At 41.4% G+C, this 13,463-nt stretch overlaps 1 protein-coding gene across 1 annotated transcript in view; it reads right to left on the bottom strand.

Annotated features, from left to right (window-relative positions):
• The window catches only part of MTMR8 (phosphatidylinositol-3,5-bisphosphate 3-phosphatase MTMR8), a 195,599-nt gene continuing 182,136 nt past the window's right edge, over positions 1-13,463 (bottom strand). Inside the window, exons 14-15 of the mRNA XM_087426827.1 lie at positions 553-1,402; positions 1-134 (exon numbers count right to left, since the gene is read on the bottom strand). Coding sequence (XP_087282953.1) covers positions 1-134; positions 553-1,402 — 984 coding nt within the window. The remainder of the gene's footprint in view (positions 135-552; positions 1,403-13,463) is intronic.

Below are 13,463 nucleotides of genomic sequence, written 5' to 3'. Positions count from 1 at the left end.
TTACAGTTGGTGTTTGAGGTAACTAATCAACATGGGGGGAATATCCAGCTGGTTTATGGCTTGTGGCTGGCTGGCCTGGCGTAAGGCTCTGCGGATAACTAAACGGGCCTGTGATAGTAGTGACCGTGGAGTGGCTACAGCAAGGAGAAACAGGTCATGAGAAGCAATTCTCCCACCCAAGCATATATCCACCCTGCCTTGGCTACTGCAGCCCTAATTTCTCTCTCCCTTCTAAGAAATGTCCCCCACCCTGCCTTCAATGCATGGTACCAATGGGGACACACTGAGGCCTAGAGAGAGCATGCTCAAGGTCACAAAACAGTCATTTCAGAGCCAGAACCAGAAATTGAGCTAGTGCTATCCCCCACCTTATCATAGTGATCCCTTCTCCAATAAGGAATCTGTAACCGCTTCTCCACTGGGGCCTCAGGAAAGGGAGGAACATGGTGTTTTCTCCAATTTATCCCAGAAGGATTGGCTTGGGGGGAGTCATCTGGAGCTCTGGGACCTCCAAGCCAGGAGGCCTATAGGGCTGGCCTGTTTGACACTCACCTCGGGCCTGTAGCAGCAATGCAGTGCCTTTATCATCTTGTGAGTTCAGGTCCAGGGAGACAGATGGAAGGTAGACGTTAGCGCCAAAGTCAATTAAAAGCTGGATGTACTCTGGCTCACAATTATGGTGAAGGCAGATTTCAATGAGGGTGCGGGGCCGTGGGACACGAGCCAATAGGTGCTGGTCAGTGCAGTTGTAGTTGGGGTCTGCCCCATACAGCAAAAGTAGGCGGAAACAGTCAAGGTGCCCATAGACTGCAGCCAAATAGAGGGGTCCAGAACATGAAGCTATGTTTGATGCCCAGACTGGTAGTTTAGCCTTGACGTTGGCTTCTGCGCCATGGCCCAGGAGCTCCTGCAGGATGGCAACAGCACCATCACGGGCAGCTGTGAGCACAGGAGAACAGTTGTTGTAGATGCTACCACCAGGACAAGCACCAGCTTCTAAAAGCACACGCACGCAGTCCAGATGGCCATGACTGACAGCAGTAAAAAGTGGTGTCTGTGCCTTGACATCCAAGCTGTCAACATCAGCACCATGTGCCAGGAGGACCTGCAAACAGCTAAGATGGCCATAAGAAGCAGCCAAGCGCAAGGGTGTCCCAGGAACACCCCAGCCACTCCTACTGTTGATGAAACGTTTGTAACGCTCCTGGCGCAAAAGCTGGTCCAAGGTATAGGAGTCATTGTCGTACACTGCTTGATTGAGAGCCTGCTTCTCCCTCGTGTCGGTGTCCTCCTCCTCCTTGTCGGGCTGCAGGAGGGAGAAGATCTTGGTGATGTCCATGAGGTTCATCTTGGCTGATTGGAGCAGAACTATTCTCATTATGAGCAGAAGGATATGCCAGATCTGTGGGTGACAAAAACGGGAGAGAGACTGAAGGCCCTCATCAAAAGCCTGGTTGCCAGCCCTTGCCCCCACCCTTCACCATCAGGCTCTTCACTGCTGGATCCCTTGCTTCTAAGTCCTACTTCAGTTTATTTCAGGCTCCAGAGATGGCTGCTGAAACAGATCAGACCATTTCACAGCTTGGTGCCTTTGCATATGCTGTTCTGCCTGCCCTTCAAACATCTACTTCTAGGAAGCCTTCCCTAGTCTCCTCCTCCCTCCTGCTCAGGGATTCCAAAGGATCACAAGTAGACTTTAACTATGAACTTTCACACCACGTTTCCACATATCTGTGCTTCATTAGTGTGTAAACTCCAGGGTGAGGACCCCTAAATCCATCTTGTATTACTCCACTCCCAGTAGGGCCTACATCATGGCTGATGATTTGGTGGATGCATTTTCCTGACTTCAGCATGTGTGGACTAATGAGACGGCTCTGGTCTTGCAGTTGCTAGACCAACAGGATGGTGCTTTGTGGTGTCAAGCTGTCCTCCCTGAGCATTTTGACATCAGTTTCATGGGGCAGGCCCTCAATTCCACCTCTCAGCTTTTTAGATGGAGTTCAACCTCTTCACAGCCCCTCATATGTGACCTCCCCTCAGACAGGCCCCATGCTTGGGGCAACAGAGTTGCTCAGGAAATGAATGTTGCACGACACTTGTTGATTAAATAAAGAGGTGGCATTACAAAAACACATTCAAGTAAAATGAAGTCAAAAAATGGCAGGAAATATTTGAGGTTTCCAGGGCAAGTCCTCCTCTCTGGTGACAACTGGTTTCTCCCCCAGGACCACTTCAATCTAGGAGTCCCTTTGATTGCCAGCACCTCCTTGGAACCTATAGTTTCCCCATCCCTCTGGGTCAAGCCTTTTCCCATCCTCTCTGGCCTACCCAGCCTGGAGCCTTGCCTCAACCCACAACTCTTCTCTTTCCATCATCCCCAGGCCCTACAAAATTACCCATGGCCAGTTACTGACTCAACCTAACTCCTCAACATTACCAGTCCTGTTCTTAGTGCTCCAAAGTCAGTCACCCACCTCAGTTTGTAATGTCATCAGGGTAATCTGGTAGGGTTTTCAGAGCTTGAGTCTGCCTACTCTCCCATACCCTGCAGCCGTGGTCTCAAGTCCACACCCCTCCTTTTATTCACTATCTGCCTCCACCCCTCTTTGTTAGCCTGGGATCTCAGGTATACACCTCATAGAAAAAATTGTGAGGTGGCTGGGTGGGTGGGATCTCTCTCAACTTTAGGCCCCTCCCCAACTATCAGCATCAACTCCATATATGGTCTTATTATTTATTCATTTTTGGGGTACAATTATAAGAAGAAGATTTTAGATATCAGGCCAGACCTGTTTTCAACTCAGTACCTCCAGTTTCCAGCTGAGTAACCTTGGGCAAGTCTCTTCCCTTCTTTGGGACTCACTTTCTTCATCCAGAAGACAGAAATGATAGTCCCTGCCTCATGGGGCTGTTAAGAGGAAAAGAGCTAGCATATATTAGATCTTCAAAGGTGAGGTTCCTCTCTCTGCACCTTTAATCTTCTCACTGGCTCCTCCCCCTCAACCATCTTGGGAAGCAAAACAAAACACTTCTATGGTCCTTTGTTTCACTCTAGTTACCTTTCTCTTCATCTGTCTCTTCTTCACCAAACATATCCAAAGTATTGTCTACCGTCTACTTCCCCGCCTCCCATTCACTTCTCCACCATCTGCAGTCTGGCTCCACCCACCCTCAATCACACACTGATATAGTTCTTTAAAAAATCATCCTGTGGTTAAATCTACTGGCTGCTTCTCAGATCTCTCCTTCTCTGACTTTTCTGGGGCATCTGTCCCCATTGACCACTTCCTTCTACATACTCCTCTCTTGGTTTCCTGGCCAGCACACTCTCCTGATTTTTTCCCTCTATTCTCCCCTGAAATAGTTATGTTCCTCCTTGTTCTTTCCTTGATCTTCTTCTCTCCAGTCCCAGAGCTGTAGCTCTCACCTTTATTCTGCACTCTCTTCAGCAAAAGGTATGTATTCACTGAGTTTCTTCAGGCACATCGAAGTCAGCAGTATCACACCACCACCATCACCAAACTTGATTCCTATCTCAGTTCCTCACCATACACCTGGTCAACGAAACCAAAAATCCATGACTCATCTAAGTTCTCTTATCTCTTTGTCCCATTCCCATCCAATTGGTCATCAAGTCTTGTGGATTTTGCTTCCTAGAGAAATCTCTAGGCCATCCTCCTCAGGCCCATCCTCATTGCCAGTGCTTTAACTAGGCCCTCATAATCTTTTGCCTCAAATGTTATAGTAGTCTCCTAACTAGTTTCCCTTTTCATTATTATCTCCAATATTGTAGCTAAAGTGATCGTTTAAAAATACAAATCTGGTCTGTGCCAATCCCCTGTTTTAAATCCCCTAATGGCTCCCCTTTCTGTCAGAGTATAACCTAGATGGCTTAGCCTGGCTCACAGGCCCTTCATGAGCAAATCTTGGACAACATCTTCAGTCTCACTTCCTACTAATCCTCTACTTATACCCCAAGATCCAGTGATAAGAGAAGAGAAATGATGGCTCTCCATATACATCGTCCCTCCTCTATCACATGCTTCTGATTGGTTAGTTCCTCCAGAGTCTGTGCTTTTATAGCACTATAGCAGTTATCACACTGTATTTTAACTCCTTCTATATGGGTCTGTTTTGCCCCCACTGCAGATTGAGAGACCATATAGGGTGGTGGTAAAACATGGTCTGGGATTCTGCTTCAACCCCAGCTCCACCACTTAGTATCTGTGTGACATAGGGCAGATCACTTACCTCTGTACCCGTTTCTTCATCTATAAAGAGAGAGTGATTGTAGTACATGCCTCAGAGGGTTATTGTTGGGATTAAATGAGTTTATACATATTAAGTATTTAGAATAGCATGTGAATGTAGTACTCAGTAACTATTTTTACTGTGTTGATTATTATTACTTAGGTCTCCAATTTCTACAACTATTGCTTTCTCCTAAAAGTCCTATAACCTCAGAGCTGGAATGCACTTAATAAATAATTTAATTTATTTTTCTCAATTTAGAAATGGGTAAACCAAGACTCAGAGGAGAGCAGGGACCTTTTCCTAAGGTCACATGGCTGTTATTGTCAGTTGTCTCATTTGCAAGAACCCTGAACACAACTATAATCTTGTGGTTTTCAAAGCTATTTCACATAGTGGAATACGTAATGTTATCCCCATTTTGTGGATGGAGGAAACTGAGGCCCAGGAGGGTAAGGGATTTACTGGGTGCCTTACATCAAGGCAATAGCAAAGCCAGAAATAGAATCCAGGTTTTCCTACTCCCCATCCTGTTCTTTCTATTGCAACCTGGAAAATAAATGCATGCCCCTCCCCCATGCCTCAAGCAGAGTCACATTGCAGCTCCCAGAATCCTCAGCTTTGAGGGTCATGCTGAATTCCAGGGACTTCAGTCATGGACAGTTTGTTTACAAATCATTTCTTCTAACAGCCAGTAGGGATTCCCTTCTTACTATTTTATTTTGGGGAGTGGTGATCCAGGGAGATGAAGAGGGCAGGAATTGTGGAGGGAAATGCTGAAGCTCTCACCAAGGTCATACCACTAGCCAAGCTGACAGCAGGGCCCATCTAATGAGTCTCCAGAGGGAGATCAAGCCATGGCCCCCAGCTGGCTTGGGCATTTGAGTGAATTGCACCTATTAGATAAGATAAGAAATCTAAGTAGTATATTGTCTAACCTCACCTTGCTGTATTTTATTAATCAGAGTTATTATGTGACCATTCTGTGCAAGGATCCCCTTCCTGATCCCTGAAATGCAGGAGTTTTAACGTTTTCTTTGTGAAATTGGCACCTGTGGCAATCTGGTTAAGTCTCTGGTCCCCTCTCAGAATGGTTTTTAATACATAAAATAAAATATATTGGATTAAAGGAAACCACTTATATTGAAACATAGCTATCAAACTATTTTTAAAACTGCATGGTATAGTAATAGATGTTCTTTATTAACACATTAAATAACAAGATCTACTAATAATTTCTAAGTGATGAGCATAAATGACATTTCCAGATCTCTGCCACAACTGTAATGTGATATGAAATGTCTGTGATTTCTTTTGGTGACCAAGCTACAGGAACTGGTAATACTACTGCCATTTGCTGCCTGCATTCATCCTTGAAGGAAATGGTAAATTTCAGTTAGAGATTAGGGGGAAAAAAGGTAATTGTCTGCCCCATCCATGTTTTTGGACCCTTTGAATTCTATCTAAGGCCCTCTTGGGTGTCTGTGAATCCAAGTTAAGAACTCCTATGGGAGAGTGACTGGTTTCTGCGGGCCCTAGAACAGTCCTCCGGGCATTAGTAGACTATTTTTAAGCCTTACCTTCCCCCGCCAACCCTGAGGAGATTTTCCATTTTGCCCTTGAGTCCACCCCTCTGCACCCCCCAACACAGACTCACAAATACCAAAGACAGACCTTCACCCTCCCTGTATTGTATAACTTCAGTTTCCCTCAAGAAGTAGGTCCAGTTGGACCCCAGAGCCTAGACAGACACACCCGCTTCGGACAGACATGCCAGGAAGCCGTCATCATATCTTTCTTTTCCTCGGCAGGAAAGTTTCCCTACCAACCTCCAAGTGCCCCCAGAAACCAGATCCAGTGGGAACAACCTACAAAGGGTAGTGGTCACAGGTCCATGGGCCCACAGCCCTAAGTGTTCATTCCTCCCTGGCAGCATCGGGTCCTAGGTTCCAGGTACTCACCGGGCTTCGGCCAGAGGCTGCGCTGCCCAGACTCGCTGCCCCTGCTCCTCTATGAAGCACTGGGCCCTGGTGGCCCCTCTGGGGGAGCCCCTACTGCCCAGGGGCTAGAGCAGATGGGGCCTTCGGTTCCCACTGTTAACAACACTGTCTAAAGGCTAGGCGTCAGCCCCTGGGCTAGGTCCAGGGGGCTAATTTTAGGCTACCCTCCACCCCGCCCTCCCAGGACCGTGTTATCTTACTAGTGCCATTCTGGGAGCCATCCTAGCAAGAGGAGGGGGGCTACCCATGAGGAAGTCCTGGAAGGACTGACTGACAGACAGGTGCCTGGCAAGGCCAGGGCTCAAGCTCCTAATGTGTCCCAGCATATCCCTCCTCACCATTCAAATGGGCTACAGGGCCAGGCCTCTGCACTGTGGGTGTTGCCACCCTTCCACCAAGGGGCCTGAGAAGGCCCAGTCTCGCCTAGCACAACTTTCCTCTGGGCCTGGACCGCTTTTTTTTTTCTCTCTCTCTAACTTAGCTTCTCTGGATTTCCATTTTTGTTTCTTTAAGGTCCAGCAACTCATCACCTTCCCCTCCCCTCCAGTCCACGACCTCAACTCCCAAGAGTGAGGAGGAGGGTGGGGAGCAGAGAGCTCCATACTTAAATGTGTATCAGTAAGGTTTTCTAAAGTTTAAGAAGGCACTGATCATTTGTAAAGGCCTCCTCAGTCCACTAACCCACTAGGCTCAGCCTGAAGAAAATGTCCAAGGCCTCTCCACTCTTCTCACACCTAAGGCATCAAACCAGATTAATGTGCTGAGCACTGGGAAGTTTGTCAAAAGCTTAGCTCTGAAGAGTATCATTTTACCTCCTTGGTTGCCTTAAATGAAGGAAGTGGTAGGGAGATACCTTTGGAAATTGTCACATTGTCTATTTTAAGCATCACCCAAAAAGAAACTGGGAGGCAGCTTCCTCTTCCCTCTAGGAGGAAATGCCAGCCTAGCATTTGGTATACAAATTATACCACAAACAATCTGATCATGTCTGAGAAACTCATTATGGAGAAACTATCAAGCAGCCACCATGTGTAAGGTTCTAAAGGAAGAACACAAAGAAAAGTAAGACAAGGTGTCCCTTAAAGAACTCACAAGTTATTAGGAAAAACAGACATGGAAACAATTATATTTCACATAGTGCAAAAATACCAGAACTAAAAGCTGCCTATGGTTATCCTGTGCCCATGTCAATCTCCCAAATTAAGTCCAGGGGGTTACTGCAGGGTTGTGTTCCTACATGCCACTAAAAACAATAATAACTTGAATTTTCCTGCAGAGATTCCAGTCTATACAGAACGCTGATCCCAAGACCTCAAAGTCTTTCTCTTTCTTTTCCAGTCACCAAGGAAGAGAAGGTTCCAATCAAGAAAAACAAAAGGCCAGTGAGGAGACCAGAGATGTGTTGGGATAAAGCAGTAGCAGCCCTGTTTCACATGGTTATTTTGGTGTTAGAATCTGCACATTGAAAGGGATTTTTTTACATTTATGAGAGATATTCAATGACTTCTGTTTAAATGCTTCCAATAATAGGGCATCCAGAAGCAGCACATCTCATTATTAGGCAGCTTAGTTAGTCTGAATCTATAAAGCACCCCTGAGGTTACCTACTGATCCTATCTTCACGCACCCTTAGGACCTCAGAGAACATGATCATTTTCTTTGCCCCAAGACAGCCCTTTAGGGGTCAGAACCCAGGTCCTATCCTTCATGTCACCTTGTCTCAGGGAAAACAACCCCAGCTCCTTCAACTATTTCTTTGAAGCTGGTAACTATCCAGTTTCTTCCCCAGTCTTGTCTACCACACTCATGAAGTGGTCATTCAGCCTGCTTACACATTGACAGAACCACAGAGTTCACAGGAGGTCAGATGACTCCTTAGGAAAGTATCAGAGAATCCCAGTGTGATCAATCACTCTGAAGATCAGAAACATCAAAAAGCCTATCTGCTTCAGCTTAGTTTGAGCCAGTGGCCTGTAGCTGTTCATTATCTGAGGCCTCATGCAAGCCTGATTAGCAGCCAATAAATAAGCTATTATGATGCTAAAGATGACAGAGTAGGGTATTATTCTTAAAAAAATGATTAGTAGGATTTTTAATAGAAAATTTTTTTCAGATAATTGTATATTCACATGCAGTTGTAAAAATAATAGAGATCTCTTGTACACTGTACCTTTTCCTTCAATGGTAACATTTTGCAAACTATAGTACAATATCACAAGGAGGATACTGACATTGATACAATCCACCTATCTTATTCAGATTTCCCAAGGTTTACTTGTAGTCATTTGTATGTGTGTGTATTTACTTCTATACAATTTTATCACATATGTAGGTTCTTATGTATACCACTACAAACAATATACAGAATAGTTCTATCACAATGAGACTATCTCGTGTTGCCTTTTTATAGCCATATCCACTTCCTTTCCACTCCTCCCACCTGGGCAACTTCTAATCTGTTCTACACTTCTATAATTTTGTTATTTAGAAATTATATAAATGAAACCATACCTTTGGAATTAGCTTTTTTCATCCATCATGCCCTTGAGATTCATCCAAGTTGTTGCATGTATCAAGTTTGTTTTTGTTACTGAATGGGATTCTGTGGTATGTATGTACCATAATTTGTTTAACCATTGACCTGGTGAACAACATCTGAGTTGTATGTAGTATTTGGCTATTAAGAATAAAGCTTCTATGAACATCTGTGTACACATCTTTATCACTGTAGTTATATTGTAGACCTTATTATTGGGTAGAGTGATTACTCCCACTTTACTCTTCTATGTCAAGATTGTATATAAAAAGAGCCTGTGCCTTTTTATATACATTTTAGAATAAACTTGTCTATGTCTACAAAAAACTTGCTGAGATTTTGGTAGGAACTATGTTAAATCCATATATCATTTTGGGGAGAACTGACTGCTTTACTGTGTTGAGTATTCCAACCCAGGCGCATGGTATATTTTTACATTTATTTAAGTCCTTAATTCTTTCATCAGCATTTTCTACTTTTCAGCATATGGATTGTGTACATATTTTGTTATGTGTATGACTAAGTATTTCAATTTCTTTGGAGCAATTGTAAATGGTATTGGGTTTTGGTTTTGGTTTTGGTTTCCATATGTTCATTGCCAGTATGTAGAAATGTGTTTGTTTTTGTGTGTTGATCTTATATCCTGCCACAGTGCTGAACTCACTAGTTCCAGTTTGTTTTATCTTGATCAATTCCTTGGAATTTTCTATGTAGTCAATCATGTCATCTGCAAATAGAGACAGCTTATTATTTATTTATTAATATATTGTATATTATATTATTAATAATATATTAATATATTATTAAAAATATATTATTATTTCCATCCTTTCTGTATGCCTTATTTCCTTTCCTTGCTTTATTGCAGTGGCTAGAACCTTCAGAACTGTGTTGAATAAGAGTGGTGAGAATGGGTGTCTTTGCCTTTTCCCAATCTTGGGGGAAAGCATTTAGCCTTTTGCCATTAGGTATGATGTTAACTGTAGGTTTTTCATAGATGCCCTTTGTCTAGGTTCACTAAGTTCCATTCTATTCATAGTTTGCTGAGTTTATATCAGGAATGGATGTTGCATTTTGTTAAATGCTTTTTCTGCATCAACTGATGTGATCATATGATTTTTCTTCTTTAACCTGTTCATATGGTAGATTATGTTGATTGGTTTTTAAATGTTGAACCAACCTTTCATTCTTGGAATAGATTCCACTTGGTAATGGTTTATAATTCTTTTTATGCATTGTGGGATTAGGTTTGCTAATATTTTGGTGAGGGATTTTGCATTTAAGTTGATGAGAAATATTGGTTTGTAGATTTCTTTTATTCTTCTGTCTTTGATTTTGGTATCAGGGTAATATTGGCCTTATGAATCGGGAAGTATTCACTCCTCTTCTGTTGCTTGAAGAGATTGTGTAAATTCATAAGATTGGTGTTAATTCTTTAAATGTTTTGTAGAATTCGCCCATGAAACAATCTGGGCCTGGAGATTTCTATTTTGGAAGCTTTTACATAATGAATTGCTTTTTTTCTTTTCTTTTTTTTTTTTGCTGAGGAAGATTTGCCCTGAGCTAATATCCATTGCTGGTCCTCCTCTTTTTTCGCTTGAGGAAGATTAGCCCTGAGCTAACACCTGTGACAATCCTCCTCTATTTTTTTGCATGTGGGACACCTCCACAGCATGGCAGTTGAGTGAAGTAACTCCATGCCCGGGATCTGAACCCGTGAACCCAGGCCGCAGAAGTGGAGTGCATGTAACTTTAACCTCTCGGCCACGGGGCCAGGCCCAAACTGTAATTTTCTTTAAAGGTTATTGAACTATTCATATCATCTGTTTCATCTTATTAAAGTTTTATTAGTTTATGGCTTTTGAAGAATTGGTCAATTTCTTTTAAATTGTCATATTTATGAGTGTAAAGTTGTTCCTACAATTCTCTTTTGTAATTAACTAATTATTTTATTGTGGTAAAAATATATATATATAACATAAAATTTACCATTTTAACCATTTTTTTTTAATTTGTTTTTTTTAAGAGAAGTTTTAGGTTCACAGCAAAATTGAGAGGAAGGTACATAGATTTCCTATATAACCCCTGCCCCTATGCATGAATAGCCTCCCCCAATATCAATATCCCCCACCAGAGTGGGACATTTATAACAATTGATGAACCTACATTGACACATCATAATCACCCTAAGTCCATAGTTTGCATTAGGGTTCACTCTCAGTACATTCTATGGGTTTGGACAAATGTATAATGATATGTATCCATCATTATAGTATCATACAGAGTATTTTCACTGATTAAAACTCCTCTGTGCTCTGCCTATCCATTCCACCCCCACCCCAAGCCCAGGCAATCACTGATCTTTTTACTGTCTTCATAGTTTTGCCTTTTCTAGGATGTCATATAGTTTGAATCATATAGTAGTAACCTTTTCAGATTGGCTTCTTTCACTTAGTAATATGCATTTAAGTTTCCTCTGTGTCTTTTCACAGCTTGATAGCTCATTTCTTTTCAATGCTGAAGAATATTCCGTTGTCTGGATGTACCACACTTTATTTATACATTCATCTATTGAATGAGATCTTGGTGGCTTCCAAGTTTTGGCAACCATGACAAAGGCTGCTATAAACATTTGCATGCAGGTTTTTGTGTGGACATAAGTTTTCAACTCCTTTGGGTAAATACCAAAGAGCACAATTGCTGGAATGTAAGGTAAGAGTACGTTTACTTTTGTAAGAAACCTCCAAACTGTCTTCCAAAGTAGCTGTATCATTTTGCATTTCCACCAGCAATGAATGAGAATTTCTATCGTTCCACATCCTTATGAGCATTTGGTGTTGTCAGTGTTCAGAATTTTGGCCATTTTAATAGGTGTATAGTGGTATCTCATTGTTTTATTTTCATTTCCATGATGACATATAATGTGGAGTATCTTTTCATATGCTTATTTGCCATCTATATACCTTCTTTGGTGAGGCAACTGTTATGATCTTTGGCCCATTTTTAAATAAAGTTGTTCATTTTCTTACTGTTGACTTTTAAGAGATTTTTGTGTAATTTGGATAACAGTCCTTCATCAGCTGTGTCTCTTACAAATATTTTCTTCCAGTCTTTGGCTTCTCATTCTCTTAACACTGTCTTTTGCAGAGCGGTTTTTAATTTTAATGAAGTCCAGTTTATCAATTATTTCTTTCATAGATCATGCTTTTGGTGTTGTCATTGCCATACCCAAGGTCATCTAGGTTTTTTCCTAGGTTATCATCTAGGAGATTTATAGTTTCTTATAGTTTTAACTGTAGGTCTGTGATTCATTTTTAGTTAATTTTTGTGAAGAGCGTAAGGTCTGTGTCTAGATTCTTTTTTTTTTTCACATGGATGTGCAGTTGTTCCAGCACCATTTGCTGAAAACACTATCTTTGCTCTGTTGTATTGCCCTTGTTAATTTGTCAAAGATCAGTTGACTATATTTATATGGCTCTATTTCTGGGCTCTCTATTCTGTTCCATTGATCTATTTGTCTATTCTTTTGTCAATAACACACTGTCTTGGCTACTGTAGCTTTATAGTAAGTCTTGAATTTGAGTAAGGTCAGTCCTCCAACATTGTTCTCCTTCAATATTGTGTTGGTTATTATGGGTCTTTTGCCTCTTTATATATACTTTATAGTCAGTTTGTTGATATCCATAAAATAGTGTGCTGGGATTTTGATTGGGATTGCATTGAATCTATAGATCAACTTGGGAAGAACTGACATCTTGACAATATTGAGTCTTCTTACTCAGTACAAAGAATATCTTTTCATTTATTTAGTTCTTCTTTGATTTCATTCATCAGAATTTTGTAGTTTTCCTTATGTAGATATTGTACATATTTTGTTAAATTTATACCCATATATTCATTTTTTTGGGTGCTAATGTAAATGGCATTGTTTTTAATTTCAAATTCCTTGCTGGTATATAGGAAAGTGATTGACTTTTGTATATTAACTTTGTATCCTGCAACCTTGATAAAATTGCTCATTAGTCCCAAGAGTTGTTCTGTCCATTCTTTCAGATTTTTCTACATATAATTGTGTCATCTGAGAACAAAGACAATTTTATGTCTTCCTTCCCAATCTGTATACTTTTATTTCTTTTTCTTGTCTTATTACCTTAGCTGGGACTTCCAGTATGATGTTGCAAAGGAGTGGTGAAAGGGGATATCTTTCCCTTGTTCCTGATCTTAGTGGGAAAGGTTCAAGGTTTTTACCATTTATCATTCAGGTATGATAGCTGCAGGTTTTTCATAGATATTCTTCATCAATTTGAGGAAGTTCCTCCTCTGTTCCTAGTTTACTGGGAGTTTTTGCCATGACCGAGTGTTGAATACTGTGAAATGCTTTTTTGGCATCTGTTGATATGGTGATGTGATTTTTCTTTTTTAGTGTGTTGCTGTGATTGATTACATTAAGTGATTTGCAAATATTGAACCAGCCTTGTGTGCCTGGAATAAATCCCACTTGGTCATGGTGTATAATTCTTTTTATATATTATTTGCTTTGATTTGCTAATATTTTTGTTGAGGATTTTTGTATATATGTTCATGTAGATATTGATTTGTAGTTTGCTTTTCTTGTTATGTCTTTGTCTCATTTTGGTATTAAGATAATGCCGGCCTCATAGAATGAGGTAAGG

This window comes from Ceratotherium simum, chromosome X (genome assembly GCF_057802395.1).
Source record: "Ceratotherium simum simum isolate JZ-2026a chromosome X, ASM5780239v1, whole genome shotgun sequence".
In the NCBI taxonomy this organism is placed as follows: Eukaryota; Metazoa; Chordata; class Mammalia; order Perissodactyla; family Rhinocerotidae; genus Ceratotherium; species Ceratotherium simum.
The sequence above is the reverse complement of the archived record's forward strand: the minus strand, read 5'-3'. Positions and strand labels throughout refer to the sequence as shown.